Below are 18,806 nucleotides of genomic sequence, written 5' to 3'. Positions count from 1 at the left end.
CAGTATTCCAGAGAATAATGTACTCAATCGTTCTGCAGAATTGCATACAGGAACATGCTGTAGCTCAGTGGGGTAAGGGGGTCGTCCTGCAACCCCAAGGTTGTCGGTTCGATCCCTGCTCTCCCCATTAGTTGCAAGTCGAAGTGTCCTTGAGCAAGGCACTGCACCCCCAGTTGCTTCCCGGGCGCATCACTGCAGCCCACTGCTCCTTAATAACTAAGGATGGGTTAAATGCAGAGAACACATTTCGTTGCATGTGTACCTGTACTCTGTGCAATGACAATAGATTGAATCCAATCCAATATCAGAATCAGAAACATCTATTTGCTACGTGTGTTAGACACATGAAGAATTTGACTTGGCGGCTGGTGTGTACATTAGACAGACAAACAAAACAACAACAATCAACAGTCAACATAGTGCACAAATTTAAACATTACATTTACAATGGTATACAAATAAAGTGCACTAACAGATAACAGTGCTATAGACAGGGTACTGTAAGTGTGTGTTGAAGTGTAATGTGAAATTAGATGTTAAATATTAAGTATAAAGAAGTGTGACCGGAAGGAAATTTCCTGGGGATGACAGTCAGTCAGTGGGATATATATATATATATATATATATATATATATATATACAGTGGGTACGGAAAGTATTCAGACCCCTTTAAAATGTTCACTCTTTGTTTCATTGCAGCCATTTGCTAAAATCCAAAAAATTAATTTTATTTCTCATTAATGTACACTCAGCACCCCATCTTGACAGAAAAAAACAGAAATGTAGAAATGTTTGCAAATTTATTAAAAAAGAAAAACTGAAATATCACATGGTATATAAAAACTGAAATATCACATGGTATATATATATATATGTACAGTGGCGGGCCGTGCATTTTCTACCTAGGCCTTCAATGCCGTCTTACTTCAGCTGAACAACCTAATGTCAGATATTAGTTCACCAGTGTTCCGGTGCAGGGCTTTTATTGTGAAGGAGCAGACGGAAATAGATAAAGTTGCAGTGTTTCTTTCGTTATTAAGTAACGTAAATCTATCAATAATATCAGTGCCCTTCTGAATGACCAGCTGGAGTGATTCGGGATGTTTTGGACTTTCCTCATTGTCCCTGCTGGTGATTGTTTTTCTTCTGCTTTCTGTTTTCTTTACATCTGGTGATTCTACCCCCACCCCCAGCCTCACCCCCCACCCCGTCACTAACTAACGACGTCACAGCACAGAACCAGAACGCTGCGTTGTGAGAGCCAATCAGCGCTGAGCTGCTCCGCTGTTGGATCTAATTGGCTGCTGCTGCTCTCGTGGCGCTGGAACCGGAAGTCATTCACGTCGTCGGAGTGACATTCACGGAGCTGTGTGCGCCTACGGGTGATGTTATGAACCCAGACACCGGGGCGCTAGATGTTACGACGTGTGTGGCATTTCCACAAGAAGTAGAACGTAGGAAAAGTGGTTAATATTTTTCCACGGAGCAAAGTAACGGAGATAAGCCACGCCCCCTCAACGACGCGTATGACGCGGTTAAACCACAAACAGTCGGGCTAGTAAACTCGCGAATAAGCGCTGTCAGTCTGTATACACACACATATATATATATATACATACACATATATATATGTATATGTATATATATGGCATGTACCTGTATGTAATGCTGCAGAACGGACAGGACAGGACATTCTTCATATCATTTAAATTGCTGCAGGCCCTAAGCTCCAACTGATGGCATATTGAAGAATGCTATCACAAAAAGTCCTTGCATGTTAATTTGCATTGGACAGAGCGTTGCCTAAGTTATGAGCCATATAGCCAGTAATATGATGAAGGCAGGACAGTTTGTGAAGCTGCTGAACATTGCAGTACACATCTCTATTGTTAGTTATGAATATGTGCACTGCAATGTTCAGCAGCTTAAAGCATGTGCTACTGTCACTATGGCATCCGATAAAAAATGTGAAAGCAATTTTACACAATATTCTTTGCACAAAACCCAGGAGAAATTAAATCTAGGTCTCACTCTCCCACAGGTGTTGTGCTGTGAGAGTAATGTGACATTAAATCGGAAAGTAATCCGAAACAGGGTCATGTGTTCTGGTATCACTGCAGAGAAGACCAGCGTGAAGGGGCTCCACTTCCCCTGATCATGGCACACAAAGCTCTTCCTGTCAGCCCTTCCCTTTTTCTGCTGACATGAATATTTTAAACGCTGAAATCCAGCTCTTTATGATGTCTTTCTGCTGCGCAGGACTGTCAGCGCCACGGGCGTCACGTTGAGTACCGGATCTCAGAAAGCTCTGATCTACCAACATGTAAAGAGCACCAGAAAAGGCTCAGGATGATAATGCTGTGTGCACCAGGGCTTTGTCGGTTGCATCCTTGCTCAGAAGCGGTTGGAGAAGTAAAATAATAGCACACAAAATGGCAACACGGATGCCCCGTGAAATGTGTCGTGTGACTTGCAGCAAATGTGCATCGCTCCGAGAAAACAACCACATCCTGTTCACACCCCCAGTGAAGAGAAAAGGCGGTGTGAGTGCATGAAGAAATAAAACACACTCGTGCCCATCATGCAATAAGTCGAATAGCAGCACATGTTTACAGCACTGCAGGGGGCCTCGTGATGAGTGAACGCAACCGTCGGCTTTCCCTCTTTCCCACTTGTAGGCTCTCCTGGGACTGATTGCACAAACAAATACCGCCTGTGTTATTGTGGCTTAAAACGGAAACTGTTCTGGCTCGGTGCACATCGTGTTCTGTGGAGCGCTCGAATGCACAGGACTGCGCATGTGAGTTTTAACGCAGGGGAAGTGACATGTATATTCTGTATCACATCAGAATTAGATCCTGTTTATGAAGCAGGGTGTACATGCATCTAGGTGAAACACATTTTTTGAGCTAATAAGAGATAAAGATATAATCCTTTTTTTATGTCAGATGAGGCAGAGCTCTATCTTTACCAGCACATAGCAGTAACATTTATGGTCTGGCAGATGCTAGCAACAAGCTGGGACTGTACGATACCTGACACCAGCATGTGTGACTGAAGAGGGAGAGGCCTGCAACCACGAGCGGAGTTAGCACTTTAGCACCAGAGGATACGGCTAACGCTGACCTTCGTGCCATTTTAGTTCACACAAAGCCTCCTCTGTCTCTCAACAATCATATTCCTTTATTTATCAATGTGCTGTATTTCCCCCTCTAACTCTGCGTTAAATGACTTATCATTGTTGCTCGCATGAGCGAATGCATCTCATATGGTACAAAAGTTACACCACATTGAAATGTCAGCGGAAGACATTTTCACTTCCTCTTTTTACTGCACACATTTGTTCCACTTCCTCTTTGATTTAGTGTGAGCGGGTAGATTCCCATCAGGAGCAGCATACACAAAGACGAGAGACAGTACAAGTTCACAAGTTTAAAAGATGAATGGGCTTTTTTACAAGACACTATGATGCAGCCACATATAATCAAGGTATCTAAGAGCACAGGGTTTAATACCATTTATTATGAAACCATAGCTGCACTCACTAAATACAGGCATTGAATTCAGTGATTTTAAATGAGTTAAATGAGGAAAAACTGAAATAATCTTATTTTTTGCTCCATAGAAGACTGAAAGGTATCCTGATGTAGTCATGAATCAAACCTGATTTCTGTAACAGCAAATCAAGACAGAAATGAGACTATTATCACATATTCATGTCTGAACGAGGTTTACCTAAACTTATCAATTATGCACTTTTCTTAAAAGCTCTCCGACAGCTCATTCCCCACAAGGCTGCTATGCACATCACATCCCTCTGTCAAATCATTTATATTAAAGTACTACCCTGTTTACAAATGATAAATTAAATGAAACTTCTTTTCTTTCCGATCTGCTGTCAACTAAGTAGTCTGCTGAGGTCCATCCAGCACAGGTCTGATAATTGTTCCCAGAATTAAATAGAAGCACTGAGAATCTGATAAACATCTAGACCTTTCAGAGTGCAGTATGTGAAGTCAAGCATGACTGGTCGTAAAAATCTTCGGATATAGACTTAACAGTTGCCAACCTGTTCACTGGAGCATCTGACTTAAATGGAAAACGTTAGATGACATACAAAACCTGCCCCATAAAATATGATAGTCCTCCTCTGATAGCTGGGGGACCCACTTTACTATCTCACATTCCCTTCTATAGATTTCTAAGTCCTAATAGCTTCTGAGTGGCTGTAAATCCTATTTCCAGTCCCAGTCATCTGTAGGTCCTCTCATGACGGATGGCCCTTCTGGAGCTGGTTTGACTTGTGAGATAATGACTAATAATCAACTAAGTGAACCTGTCACATTTCTTACATTCGTAATATGTGGTTTGTGAGCGGATTTTTGGCGAGCCTGCTGCGGTGTCGGTATGTGCCCCGAGCAGCATGCCTCAGTGTCTGTGCGTGAAGAATGACACCGTGTGGTCAGTGAGGGGGAAAAGCAAAAAAAAAGCTCTACTGGGATGGGAGACATATTGTCAGACACGCTTCTAAAGACCAGAGACGGCTCCTCACAATCCACCATCGATCTTGGAGGAACTCCGGCCTGTGCAACGCGACTGCCAAGCACTCTCCCACATATCTCACGAGTTGAAGTGCAGGATGGCAACTCTGCAGAATCGGCCCAAATCTAGGCTAATGCATCGCACATGCTGCAAGGGAGGATGTTGGACTCAAACTGTAACCAACTGCACACTGATTGGACAACACACGTTGTCTGGAAGTCTAAAACGAGCAGGGACAAAATTCAACATCTGAAACTCAGTTTGTTAAAATATTTCCAATCTATTCTATTCCATTCAAGCAAATGCAAACAATCAGCTACTGAAAAAAGAGAGATATTTAAATCCATTTTAAAAGGTACAATTTGGATGTTAATGACATTTACGTCTTACGGTCTGTGAGTACACAGACCACTCATCTTTAATATTGAAATATCAGCGAATTACATTACAAGCACAGCTACAGTATTAACTCCAGGACATATCCATATGAAGAAAAATAAAATAAAACTTTAAATTTAAAAAAAATGTACAGAAATTACAGGAAATAATTAGAGTTAAAAACCAATATCTGAAAATGGATTTAACAAGTCAGAATCCTAAGAACAAAATGCACTTGGCTTGGAAGTTGGTATTGACACATTTATACACACCTGATGCCATCCTCATTATATACATGACATTTCAATGATACTGCAGACAACTGGAGAAAGGTTCGACTTGGTCGTCATTCCTTTGGTGGCAACACAGAGGAAACAGAAATGATGACATGGATGTTAGTCGTTTTCTGGTTCTCTGCATTGTTGAGCTCTCATCTGAGACAAATTGTCATGGCCTCTTGATACAAACAGAATCGTCATGATCTCCTACGACTGGACATCCAAAACAACAAGCAAATGATTTACAGGTGAAAAGGGAAAACCCACACGAGAACTAAGGCTGGATATGTGCTGGTTAAAGCCTTTTTTCTGAACGACTCACAATGCAATGGCCGACATCTTTAAAAAATCATTAGTTAGTTTCAGCCACAATTTTAAACTTTCTTTTGAATTGTTATTTTACAGCGGTGCCACGAGTGTTCAGTGATGGCTTAAAGTCCAAAAAAGTCCAAAATATGTGCTTTTTGCATAGTCTCAATGCACTTTGTGTTTCCTTTTCTTGTGTTTTTTGTCCTTCTTCCTGCTGGAACATTTAACACAGAACCACTGCTGGTCCTCAGGGGGGGCTGTCGTCATAGCAATGCACGGCCTGGGCAGACGAGAAAGAAGAGGGTTCAGGTAAGTGAAAAGATGGTGATGTTTTTTTTTTTACAATTCTTCAAGTGGTGTTACAGCACATGGATTTGTCCCAAATCGTCGAGTTCGATACGGCACTTTCTTCAGTTCAAGACATGTCAAGTTTACTCGATGATTACTGTCAAATAAGCTGAATACCCGCTTTGAAATGGGGAAACCAACCGTCAATCAATGTCTGAGGAGCCTGTCAAGTGGCCTCGCCAGGAAAAAGCTAACTACCACACTACTGCTGTGTTGAGGAATTTTATATATCAATTTAAATGTTGATTAAATGACTCAGAAAATGTCAATATAAAAGCCTTAACTGAGCCAACACAGAGTGATACGAGGTATTTTTCTTGTTTCTGAAAACATTAGAACAATTGTTTGTATGTTGTTTTTAACCACAAGTGACATTTTAACTGCAGTGATTGTACCCGTGTCCTCATATTGTATTGTATTTTATCCATTGTTGTTGTTGTTGTGTTTGTTGCTTTATGGACTCATGAGTCTGGAATAAAATATATATATATATATACTATAGGCCACCGAGAGAAGTATTCCATAGATATAAGGTCGCTTCATACTCTCTATAGAAACCAAGTCTTTCTGTACATTCTGATAATTACATTTTTAAGTGTGAGAGTTCAAACCGGACTGCACTGGCAGTGGGACCATGGAGGAGAAAAGGCCAATGAGAAAGCAGAGCTGGTACAATTAGATATCTATCGTTTGGAAGCATCATGGTTTTCCAGTTGGATACGATGACACGGGAAAGCTGTGTGGCTTGGCGGCATTATGTCGCTGCAAACTTACAACAAACCAACGCTAAACTGTTGTAACACCATCACTCAAGTTTATGTTTACAGGGCTCCAGTTATGTTCCATTACAGGTGCATTCAGTCAAAGACAAGCTGCCCGACTTATTTACTCCTGATGGATGGACCTCCATGGCTCGGAGAATTAATGGGTACAAATAAAAGTAAACGTACTCTTGACTGAGCATAACATTACACAACTGTATTTTCTGTTGCTGTTGGCTCTAAAGTTTAATTTAACTAAATTATACATAGCATGCCACTATCTTTTCTTATCTTTACCATCTACTTTATATTTCGTTATATATTTGAGTCTTTTAAATGAGAATCACCTATACATGACGTCTTCACATTTTTTTTTTTTTTGTTGAACATTTTTAAGTTGAACTCACTGGTCGTTTCACTGAATGAGCCAGAATGGACCAACGTGATAAGAAATTTATTTTTCCCGACCCTCTAGTTAAAATAAAGATGTTGATATCTGTCCGAAACTGACTCAATTTGAAAACAATGCTAAACTATAATCTTATATAAAACACACCATGGTACAAAGAGAGTCATGAGAGCAGAAAGGGAATGAGAAGGAAAAGAGTCTCACCAATGATACCAATCGTCACAGTCATCACATCCTATCATGGGACTGCCGTCATCAGGTTTGTTGCATCCAGGACAAATCCAGATCTTGTTTCCATTCATCTCGGATCTAAGTCATATTTATGAAACAGAAGGCGTTAGCGACACTGGTCAACAACACAATATCTATCACATAAATTTGTGAATATTCGTGAAATAGGGGGAAAGTGTTATCACATGCACTAATTCTGATGGAATAAAAGAAGAGCACCCACCACGTAGGTGCTGACGGTCTCAGTTACAACACTGCGGACCGGTGTTTTGGAGGAAGCGGTGGGAGAGAGCAGAGGCCGCGGGGAGCAGCGATGATGGGGCAGGAGCCGGTGGAGAGGGAGGTGGGGCAGGGGCACGACTGGGCAGAGCACTGGGAGTGGTGGGGAGTCCGAGGCGATTCGGGTCCTGACTTGGCAGCGGGGTCTTGGGTGCGGCGTCTTGGGCTCTGAATTTGGCACCACCTGTTGATAACACTGGTGATGGACAGAGACACAGACTGGTGAACACAAATAGAGACGTTTCTAAATCTCTATAGAAATGTAAAGAATATGAACAAATGTGTCGTAATAATATCCTTTTACATTGTTTTGTGTTGTGCAATATATACTATAAATATATATGTTTTTAACATAAACATAACATGCACATGACTTTAACAATTCTGTCTGAACGAGGTTTACACCCCCAGTGAAGAGAAAAGGCGGTGTGAGTGCATGAAGAAATAAAACACACTCGTGCCCATCATGCAATAAGTCGAATAGCAGCACATGTTTACAGTACTGCAGGGGGCCTCGTGATGAGTGAACGCAACCGTCGGCTTTCCCTCTTTCCCACTTGTAGGCTCTCCTGGGACTGATTGCACAAACAAATACCGCCTGTGTTATTGTGGCTTAAAACGGAAACTGTTCTGGCTCGGTGCACATCGTGTTCTGCGGAGCGCTCGAATGCACAGGACTGCGCATGTGAGTTTTAACGCAGGGGAAGTGACATGTATATTCTGTATCACATCAGAATTAGATCCTGTTTATGAAGCAGGGTGTACATGCATCTAGGTGAAACACATTTTTTGAGCTAATAAGAGATAAAGATATAATCCTGTTTTTTATGTCAGATGAGGCAGAGCTCTATCTTTACCAGCACTGGGCAGTAACATTTATGGTCTGGCAGATGCTAGCAACAAGCTGGGACTGTACGATACCTGACACCAGCATGTGTGACTGAAGAGGGAGAGGCCTGCAACCACGAGCGGAGTTAGCACTTTAGCACCAGAGGATACGGCTAACGCTGACCTTCGTGCCATTTTAGTTCACACAAAGCCTCCTCTGTCTCTCAACAATCATATTCCTTTATTTATCAATGTGCTGTATTTCCCCCTCTAACTCTGCGTTAAATGACTTATCATTGTTGCTCGCATGAGCGAATGCATCTCATATGGTACAAAAGTTACACCACATTGAAATGTCAGCGGAAGACATTTTCACTTCCTCTTTTTACTGCACACATTTGTTCCACTTCCTCTTTGATTTAGTGTGAGCGGGTAGATTCCCATCAGGAGCAGCATACACAAAGACGAGAGACAGTACAAGTTCACAAGTTTAAAAGATGAATGGGCTTTTTTACAAGACACTATGATGCAGCCACATATAATCAAGGTATCTAAGAGCACAGGGTTTAATACCATTTATTATGAAACCATAGCTGCACTCACTAAATACAGGCATTGAATTCAGTGATTTTTAAATGAGTTAAATGAGGGAAAAACTGAAATAATCTTATTTTTTGCTCCATAGAAGACTGAAAGGTATCCTGATGTAGTCATGAATCAAACCTGATTTCTGTAACAGCAAATCAAGACAGAAATGAGACTATTATCACATATTCATGTCTGAACGAGGTTTACCTAAACTTATCAATTATGCACTTTTCTTAAAAGCTCTCCGACAGCTCATTCCCCACAAGGCTGCTATGCACATCACATCCCTCTGTCAAATCATTTATATTAAAGTACTACCCCTGTTTACAAATGATAAATTAAATGAAACTTCTTTTCTTTCCGATCTGCTGTCAACTAAGTAGTCTGCTGAGGTCCATCCAGCACAGGTCTGATAATTGTTCCCAGAATTAAATAGAAGCACTGAGAATCTGATAAACATCTAGACCTTTCAGAGTGCAGTATGTGAAGTCAAGCATGACTGGTCGTAAAAATCTTCGGATATAGACTTAACAGTTGCCAACCTGTTCACTGGAGCATCTGACTTAAATGGAAAACGTTAGATGAGACATACAAAACCTGCCCCATAAAATATGATAGTCCTCCTCTGATAGCTGGGGGACCCACTTTACTATCTCACATTCCCTTCTATAGATTTCTAAGTCCTAATAGCTTCTGAGTGGCTGTAAATCCTATTTCCAGTCCCAGTCATCTGTAGGTCCTCTCATGACGGATGGCCCTTCTGGAGCTGGTTTGACTTGTGAGATAATGACTAATAATCAACTAAGTGAACCTGTCACATTTCTTACATTCGTAATATGTGGTTTGTGAGCGGATTTTTGGCGAGTGCTGCGGTGTCGGTATGTGCCCCGAGCAGCATGCCTCAGTGTCTGTGCGTGAAGAATGACACCGTGTGGTCAGTGAGGGGGAAAAAGCAACAAAAAAAGCTCTACTGGGATGGGAGACATATTGTCAGACACGCTTCTAAAGACCAGAGATGGCTCCTCACAATCCACCATCGATCTTGGAGGAACTCTGGCCTGTGCAACGCGACTGCCAAGCACTCTCCCACATATCTCACGAGTTGAAGTGCAGGATGGCAACTCTGCAGAATCGGCCCAAATCTAGGCTAATGCATCGCACATGCTGCAAGGGAGGATCCTGGATTCAAACTGTAACCAACTGCACACTGATTGGACAACACACGTTGTCTGGAAGTCTAAAACGAGCAGGGACAAAATTCAACATCTGAAACTCAGTTTGTTAAAATATTTCCAATCTATTCTATTCCATTCAAGCAAATGCAAACAATCAGCTACTGAAAAAAGAGAGATATTTAAATCCATTTTAAAAGGTACAATTTGGATGTTAATGACATTTACGTCTTACGGTCTGTGAGTACACAGACCACTCATCTTTAATATTGAAATATCAGCGAATTACATTACAAGCACAGCTACAGTATTAACTCCAGGACATATCCATATGAAGAAAAAATAAAAATAAAAACTTTAAATTTAAAAAAAATGTACAGAAATTACAGGAAATAATTAGAGTTAAAAACCAATATCTGAAAATGGATTTAACAAGTCAGAATCCTAAGAACAAAATGCACTTGGCTTGGAAGTTGGTATTGACACATTTATACACACCTGATGCCATCCTCATTATATACATGACATTTCAATGATACTGCAGACAACTGGAGAAAGGTTCGACTTGGTCGTCATTCCTTTGGTGGCAACACAGAGGAAACAGAAATGATGACATGGATGTTAGTCGTTTTCTGGTTCTCTGCATTGTTGAGCTCTCATCTGAGACAAATTGTCATGGCCTCTTGATACAAACAGAATCGTCATGATCTCCTACGACTGGACATCCAAAACAACAAGCAAATGATTTACAGGTGAAAAGGGAAAACCCACACGAGAACTAAGGCTGGATATGTGCTGGTTAAAGCCTTTTTTCTGAACGACTCACAATGCAATGGCCGACATCTTTAAAAAATCATTAGATGTTAGTTTCAGCCACAATTTTAAACTTTCTTTTGAATTGTTATTTTACAGCGGTGCCACGAGTGTTCAGTGATGGCTTAAAGTCCAAAAAAGTCCAAAATATGTGCTTTTTGCATAGTCTCAATGCACTTTGTGTTTCCTTTTCTTGTGTTTTTTGTCCTTCTTCCTGCTGGAACATTTAACACAGAACCACTGCTGGTCCTCAGGGGGGGCTGTCGTCATAGCAATGCACGGCCTGGGCAGACGAGAAAGAAGAGGGTTCAGGTAAGTGAAAAGATGGTGATGTTTGTTTTTTTACAATTCTTCAAGTGGTGTTACAGCACATGGATTTGTCCCAAATCGTCGTCGAGTTCGATACGGCACTTTCTTCAGTTCAAGACATGTCAAGTTTACTCGATGATTACTGTCAAATAAGCTGAATACCCGCTTTGAAATGGGGAAACCAACCGTCAATCAATGTCTGAGGAGCCTGTCAAGTGGCCTCGCCAGGAAAAAGCTAACTACCACACTACTGCTGTGTTGAGGAATTTTATATATCAATTTAAATGTTGATTAAATGACTCAGAAAATGTCAATATAAAAGCCTTAACTGAGCCAACACAGAGTGATACGAGGTATTTTTCTTGTTTCTGAAAACATTAGAACAATTGTTTGTATGTTGTTTTTAACCACAAGTGACATTTTAACTGCAGTGATTGTACCCGTGTCCTCATATTGTATTGTATTTTATCCATTGTTGTTGTTGTTGTGTTTGTTGCTTTATGGACTCATGAGTCTGGAATAAAATAAATATATATATATATACTATAGGCCACCGAGAGAAGTATTCCCATAGATATAAGGTCGCTTCATACTCTCTATAGAAACCAAGTCTTTCTGTACATTCTGATAATTACATTTTTAAGTGTGAGAGTTCAAACCGGACTGCACTGGCAGTGGGACCATGGAGGAGAAAAGGCCAATGAGAAAGCAGAGCTGGTACAATTAGATATCTATCGTTTGGAAGCATCATGGTTTTCCAGTTGGATACGATGACACGGGACGAAGCTGTGTGGCTTGGCGGCATTATGTCGCTGCAAACTTACAACAAACCAACGCTAAACTGTTGTAACACCATCACTCAAGTTTATGTTTACAGGGCTCCAGTTATGTTCCATTACAGGTGCATTCAGTCAAAGACAAGCTGCCCGACTTATTTACTCCTGATGGATGGACCTCCATGGCTACGGAGAATTAATGGGTACAAATAAAAAGTAAACGTACTCTTGACTGAGCATAACATTACACAACTGTATTTTCTGTTGCTGTTGGCTCTAAAGTTTAATTTAACTAAATTATACATAGCATGCCACTATCTTTTTCTTATCTTTTTACCATCTACTTTATATTTCGTACATATATTTGAGTCTTTTTAAATGAGAATCACCTATACATGACGTCTTCACATTTTTTTTTTTTTTTAAGTTGAACATTTTTAAGTTGAACTCACTGGTCGTTTCACTGAATGAGCCAGAATGGACCAACGTGATAAGAAATTTATTTTTTCCCCGACCCCTCTAGTTAAAATAAAGATGTTGATATCTGTCCGAAACTGACTCAATTTGAAAACAATGCTAAACTATAATCTTATATAAAAACACACACCATGGTACAAAGAGAGTCATGAGAGCAGAAAAGGGAATGAGAAGGAAAAGAGTCTCACCAATGATACCAATCGTCACAGTCATCACATCCTATCATGGGACTGCCGTCATCAGGTTTGTTGCATCCAGGACAAATCCAGATCTTGTTTCCCCATTCATCTCGGATCTAAGTCATATTTATGAAACAGAAGGCGTTAGCGACACACTGGTCAACAACACAATATCTATCACATAAATTTGTGAATATTCGTGAAATAGGGGGAAAGTGTTATCACATGCACTAATTCTGATGGAATAAAAGAAGAGCACCCACCACGTAGGTGCTGACGGTCTCGGTTACAACACTGCGGACCGGTGTTTTGGAGGAAGCGGTGGGAGAGAGCAGAGGGGCCGCGGGGAGCAGCGATGATGGGGCAGGAGCCGGTGGAGAGGGAGGTGGGGGCAGGGTGGGCACGACTGGGCAGAGCACTGGGAGTGGTGGGGGAGTCCGAGGGCGATTCCCGGGTCCTGACTTGGCAGCGGGGGTCTTGGGTGCCGGCGTCTTGGGCTCTGAATTTGGCACCACCTTGCTGATAACACTGGTGATGGACAGAGACACAGACTGGTGAACACAAATAGGAGACGTTTCTAAATCTCTATAGAAATGTAAAGAATATGAACAAATGTGTCGTAATAATATCCTTTTACATTGTTTTGTGTTGTGCAATATATACTATAAATATATATGTTTTTAACATAAACATAACATGCACTCATGTCTCTTGAAAACAAGCTCTCTACCTCACTGGCACTTATCCAATTAAATTCACTGTACATATTTTGTTCTATATTATTAGCAATTCCAGACTGGAGTTTAAATAAATACAAAAACTATTTAAAAAAAAAAGTATACACATGACGTTTTCCATAAAAAACAATGTTTCATGTCATAAAAGAAGCCAATAATCTTTCCCAATTAAAAATATACAAATATTTATATCAGGAACTTTATCATTGGCCCAAGAAAAGAGCAAATAAGACTATGAAGCTTTATGCAGAGGCTTCTAATACTGCTATAATGATAATCATACTAATACACAAATATATAATTCTACAGAAGGTTGATACCCAGCAACGTAGTAACGTGTGTCCTGAGAACACTGCTGCAGAAACAAACATCTTTAAGTTTTGATCTGAATAAAGAAAGAAAAACAAAACCTCCCGTAAGATGCGAGAGGTGATGGGGAAACAGTCATTCAGCGCTTACATTTTGTCCTGGCCGGCTCCCACCCTGAGCGTCAGTCTGGGGATGACTGGAGACGGTAGAGCGGCTGGAGTGTCTACTTTCACCTAAGGAAGCAGGAAGGAAAGGGTACTTCTCAGTGACGCCCGAACACAGATACATAATGACAACAAAATATATTTAAAAAAGTTACCTTCTCCAATCGAATTCTCTCTTTTTCTTTCTCCTTCTCCTTTTCTCGTTTCTCCTTTTCCCTCTCCTTTTCTTTCCTCTTCTCCTCTTTCTCCCTCTCCTTTTCTTTGGCCTTTTCTCGCTCTTTATCCTTCTCCTTTTCTTTCTTTTTCTTCTTCTCCTTCTTGTCTTTCTTCTTGTCCTTCTCTTTGCTCTTCACGTCCTTTTCCTGGAGGATCGGGGCCAGAGAAGGGAGCATGGAGGGGAGGCGCAGGCAGGTGGAGGGGCTGAACAGTGGCGGCATTTCACTCAGCACGAAGGGGGCCGGCGCCGACTTATTGGGTCTGTCGTCCTTGCTCCGCTCTTTACCCTTGTCCCTCTTGTCTTTGTCCTTTTTACTTTTTTCTTTATCTTTCTTTTTGTCTTTATGTTTCTCCTTCTCCTTCTTTGGGGCATCTACATCTCTGGTTTTTATCTTGATGGAGCCCTCGGGCAGAGTAAAGTCTCGCATCAGGAAGTGTTCGTCGTCCTTCACTCCGAACTCCTTCCAGGGCACCTTGCCATCCTTAGAAAAGTCCTTGTTTTTATCCCTGTTCTTCTCCTTGTTCTTCTCCTTCAGCTTGCCCTTATCCTTTTCCCGGTCTTTGTCTTTCGGCTTGTCTTTCTCCTTCTTCTTCAATTTAGTTTTGAGTTCCTTCTTCAGCTTCTTCTTAATGTCTACAGGTGACACAATCTTGTTCTTCTCCTCAAACACCTTGAGTAAAGGTTCCGGAGTCGGTGGAGAGGCCGATCCTGACGAGGCATAGTCTCCTAGGTCGGGCGGGGGTGCGGACGGACCCCCCTGGTTGACCTTTCGGATCACCTCGTTGATCGAATCATCCATAGTCCAGTTTCCTAGGCCTGCGTGTGGCTGCAGCTGAAGTGGCGGCGACGTGTCTTTTACGGAGATCCCAATCGAGAGTTTCGGTGTCGACGGCTCCATGATGGTCAGCCTCCTGGGGCTGGAGAAGCCATTGCTATCCGAATCAGAACCCGAGGAGAAAGCGAAAGGATCGGGCTCCCGCTCGGCACACGCTCTGGCAATCACAACGTCGATGGAGTCATCGATGGCTGCGTTATCAGGCTCTAGTTTCTTGAAGGGGCCCTCGGCTAACTCCCTGTCTTCTATATTTTGACGCATATGGATGTTCTCTTTGCCCATCCTCTCATTCAGCGCGCACAGCGGTACCTTCAGCATACTCTCCGTCTTGATCTGGGGTTGGGATGCTTTGGCTGAACCCATCTTTGGGCTCTTCGGGCTTTTTGGACTCTTCGTCCTCCCTGGAGATTTCTTCTTTTCTTTCGACGGTTTTGGAGAATGGATGGGACTACCACCCACCGCAACAGGAATGACCCCTTTCGGGGACTTAGTCCGTTGGCTGCCAGGCGATGAGACCTTAGACTTTCTTCCAGGAGTGGTAAGGCCCTTTTGATCAGAGTGTTTTGGTACCACCGGCTGAGGTTTGAAGGAGGAAGGCAGGGCTCCAGAAGGTGTTTCAGGTGACAGGGGGTCAATGCTATCATGAGAAGGCAGCATGCCTGGGGGAACACGTTGAGGGTTGAGAGAGGTGAGGGGCTCCCTGGGCTCAACCCCCCATTCTGGGCTGAGGCCAGTGTACATGCGTGGTATCTTGGAGGTCGGCATCATGCCCAGAGCTGCATCAGGACTGTCCAGGTGCCTCTTCAGTGGGTGGTTCTCATCGTTGACCGTCTCATCCCCATCCATATCCTCCTCATCCTCCTCCAGTGCCACCTGCATAGCTTCGGCTGAAGTGCCCATGTCAGCAAGAACCTCTTCCTCCTCCTCTTCTGGTGAGGAAATAGAGAAAAAACACAAGTTAAACACCTTTTTTCAATAATCCTCCAAGCATTCTTACATTCACAACACTTCGTTTAACACGTATACAGGTTTTTATGGTGGCCCATCCAAACTGATTTCCAACCAAAGATATGGTAACATAGCCTCAGTAACCAGTTTATTGGGTACACCCAGATAAAACAATCAATAACCTTTCCAATGTTCAAATTGTGTTGAAACTATAGAGAGATTGAGTGTATGTGTTGTGATATACTGAGGTGTGTTTTTCCTATTTAATCCAGGATTAGTGGATACAATTATTGGAAAAAAACTAATTCAACAAACAACAATAAGAACCATTGAGAATCAAATGTTCCCAATACTGGCATGTGAGTGTGTATTCTTTATATTATGTTCTCCAAGTTGAAAACATTATTTGAAACATGTGTTCCAAAATATTTACTTTCCACTGATGGAAAACTCTAAATAGAAACACATAAACTCAGATATGTCCATGTTGTCCTTATATGCACCAACCTTCTTGCAAGGAGACCAGGGGTGGCAGGTAATCTGGAATGTAATCCTTCCTTTCCTCTGCATCTCGGGCTCCAGGCTGGGGAAACTGCAGGACGTTGTTTTTATTGACAGGGAAAAGCGGCGTTTGTTGGGCGAAGGCCACGGGCTCCAGGTTGTGGACATAGTCCTCCAGTTCACTCAGGCTCACCCCCAAGAGCCTGAAGGCCTGGCTGACATCATCCAGGACTGGATCTGTTCTTCCATCTGAAATGCAGCGTCACAACGAGCCCCTTTAAAACCGTGACGCTCAGACTCTACAAGTCTCTTGATTACTACATTACACTGTTTGGGGATGCTAAAGTCTGCTGGTGATTGTGCACCACCTGTTTCCATTTGAAACTAGAAGTAATGTTCAACAGGTTTCAGATCTATGAAGTGAATCTTCTTAGAAATAACAGTGCTTAGTTATGTAGGCCTAATGCATGCAACAGGGGTAAATACAATGTTGTGACCACAGCTGGGGGGCATCGCAGCCACAATAACAACACTCAATGGACGCTACCTAGCCATGTAGCTGCTGTACTTTTTTGACACATCAACCTTTTGCTAGGGGGCGCCAGCTGCAGACAGTCCACAACAACGTGATCGACTACTTCAAGTTTACGGGTTACAAAAGTGATCGGGCTACTAAAGGAGGCACTTACAGAGCTCAGAGTAGCGATGGCAGACCCTGGCCAACTGCTGGATATATCGATGCAGCACATCGGACAGCTGATCGCACGCAGTGAGCTGAATCGCATCCCAGCCCAGAGCCTGGCAGATCTGCGCCACCGAAACACGCAGCAGCGAGCGGGCATAGCTCTCGCACATCTCGCTGACTTTGTTACGGTATAGATACCGGTCAGTTCCTCTCCCAAAACATGATCCCGGCCTTCATGTTTCACGGAAACCCCTCGGGGGCTTGAGAAAACCCGCTACCGCGGTTAATTTTGGACATCTACTTCAGTAAATATATTGGCGCTTTCGCCAGAGTCGCCATCTTGATTCCATCGATAGACCCATCCCCGAAATCCAGATTGCACATGCGCACGAATCAGCGTATGCCTCCACAGCTCCGCGGTGTTCGAGAGGTTCACGAACCGCTGAAGATGCGCAGCGACTCCGTTTGACGAAGTGGTGGCGTCAGTTCAAATGTGCGGTTAATGTGTAACGCGGACGGCGGCGGTTCGTCCGTCGGGCCCGTGAGGTGCTCATTGTCGTCGTGTCGAGGAGTGATTGGAGTTACCGGCGATTTGCTCGAGAATAGTTTGAAACCATGTTTTTATTTTAACGCACAGAAAGCACCGGTGCCTACTTCTGGTTTCCGTTTCACATCCGCTTAGTCACTCCTCGAAAGTTTGGAGTAAAATGCCGTCTGCGATTTCCGATATAAGACCGACTCACTTTACCGATGCGGCAACACTAAGTTTGAACTATTTAACTAGCTAAACTATCTTACTTACTCGTACTGCGTGATATATATTGTTTATGCGAGTACGTTGAGAGTAACGTAATTTAAACATGCGACCTTTTAGTTTGAATTAAGTCTTTGGCTAAAACCGGTAAGAGACTGTCTAGTTTAATTTCCTGTTGTGTTAGAAGATCAAGTAGGAAGGTATTTGGTAAATTATTAAGCTTCATATTAACGATTGCAGAAGACTTAACTGGTTTAATTAATAGTTAACCTGCAAACAGCGGGTGGTTCTAGATTAAAATCTAACCAGTTTCAGTGGCCAAATCTGCAACGAACTGCAGGCGATGTACTACAGGGTTCCTTGTAGAGGCAGAAGTAAGAATTCAGTGTGTGTGTGTAAAATATTTTCTTTTTTTTATACCCAGGCTGGTATTTTTTCTGTCAACCATTCCTAAAAGAATTCTTGCACACCATCTACTTCCATATTTCTTTTAATCCCAGGTCTTTTTTTATTTTTTAAAGCCTACTCCTTTATTGGACAATACACAACTCGTGTGCCTTTTCCTGAACAAATCCACAGATCTGCTCTTACTCCCCACTTACCTCCTCAACCTAAACCTTTAATTGGAGAGGGTAAACATGTCCTAATCCAAAGAACAAACCGCGTTCTCATTGGTTTTAAACAACATCCCAAATCTAAAGTGTTTGGGTCAATTGTTCTGCCAGTCTTTTTAACAGCTTTTTTTTGGTTGCAATGTTCAGATAAATACTGATCAGTTTGACCAATTTGAATCCTTTTCATTTTTGTTTCATTGTTGGGTTATGTTGTTTACTATATCATTCTTATACTTATTTGATCAGTCCATATGACTGATCTGACATAATTATAAGAATCTGTGTGCCTGTTCACAGTAAATATTGCATACTGCAATACCAAACTGCACAATATCTGGGCTGCATGCTGTAAGACCTCTCTGGTT

At 42.2% G+C, this 18,806-nt stretch overlaps 1 protein-coding gene across 1 annotated transcript; it reads right to left on the bottom strand.

The window, feature by feature from the left end:
* Nucleotides 1-10,300: 10,300 nt before the first annotated feature.
* taf3 (TAF3 RNA polymerase II, TATA box binding protein (TBP)-associated facto) lies at nt 10,301-17,433 on the bottom strand. Its single transcript, XM_056417432.1, has 7 exons — nt 17,078-17,433; nt 16,395-16,637; nt 14,043-15,868; nt 13,874-13,956; nt 12,941-13,205; nt 12,687-12,793; nt 10,301-11,219 (listed from the first exon to the last, which is right to left on the bottom strand). The coding sequence occupies exons 1-7, from the start codon at nt 17,241-17,243 to the stop codon at nt 11,105-11,107; spliced, it is 2,805 nt and encodes a 934-aa protein (XP_056273407.1). The 5' UTR covers nt 17,244-17,433; the 3' UTR covers nt 10,301-11,104.
* Nucleotides 17,434-18,806: the final 1,373 nt, after the last annotated feature.

Source organism: Pseudoliparis swirei, chromosome 6, assembly GCF_029220125.1.
Source record: "Pseudoliparis swirei isolate HS2019 ecotype Mariana Trench chromosome 6, NWPU_hadal_v1, whole genome shotgun sequence".
Taxonomy (NCBI): domain Eukaryota; kingdom Metazoa; phylum Chordata; class Actinopteri; order Perciformes; family Liparidae; genus Pseudoliparis; species Pseudoliparis swirei.
This window is presented reverse-complemented; position numbering and strand designations above follow the sequence as displayed.

Bases quoted from the DNA above. Each gene is read 5' to 3' on its own strand.
- taf3 (XM_056417432.1), bottom strand. From the start codon at position 17,243: ATGTGCGAGAGCTATGCCCGCTCGCTGCTGCGTGTTTCGGTGGCGCAG. The intron at 13,957-14,042 runs GTAACTTTTTTA...CTGCTTCCTTAG, and splicing joins AGAGAATTCGATTGGAGAAG to GTGAAAGTAGACACTCCAGC. The intron at 12,794-12,940 runs GTGGGTGCTCTT...AATATGACTTAG, and splicing joins AGACCGTCAGCACCTACGTG to ATCCGAGATGAATGGGGAAA.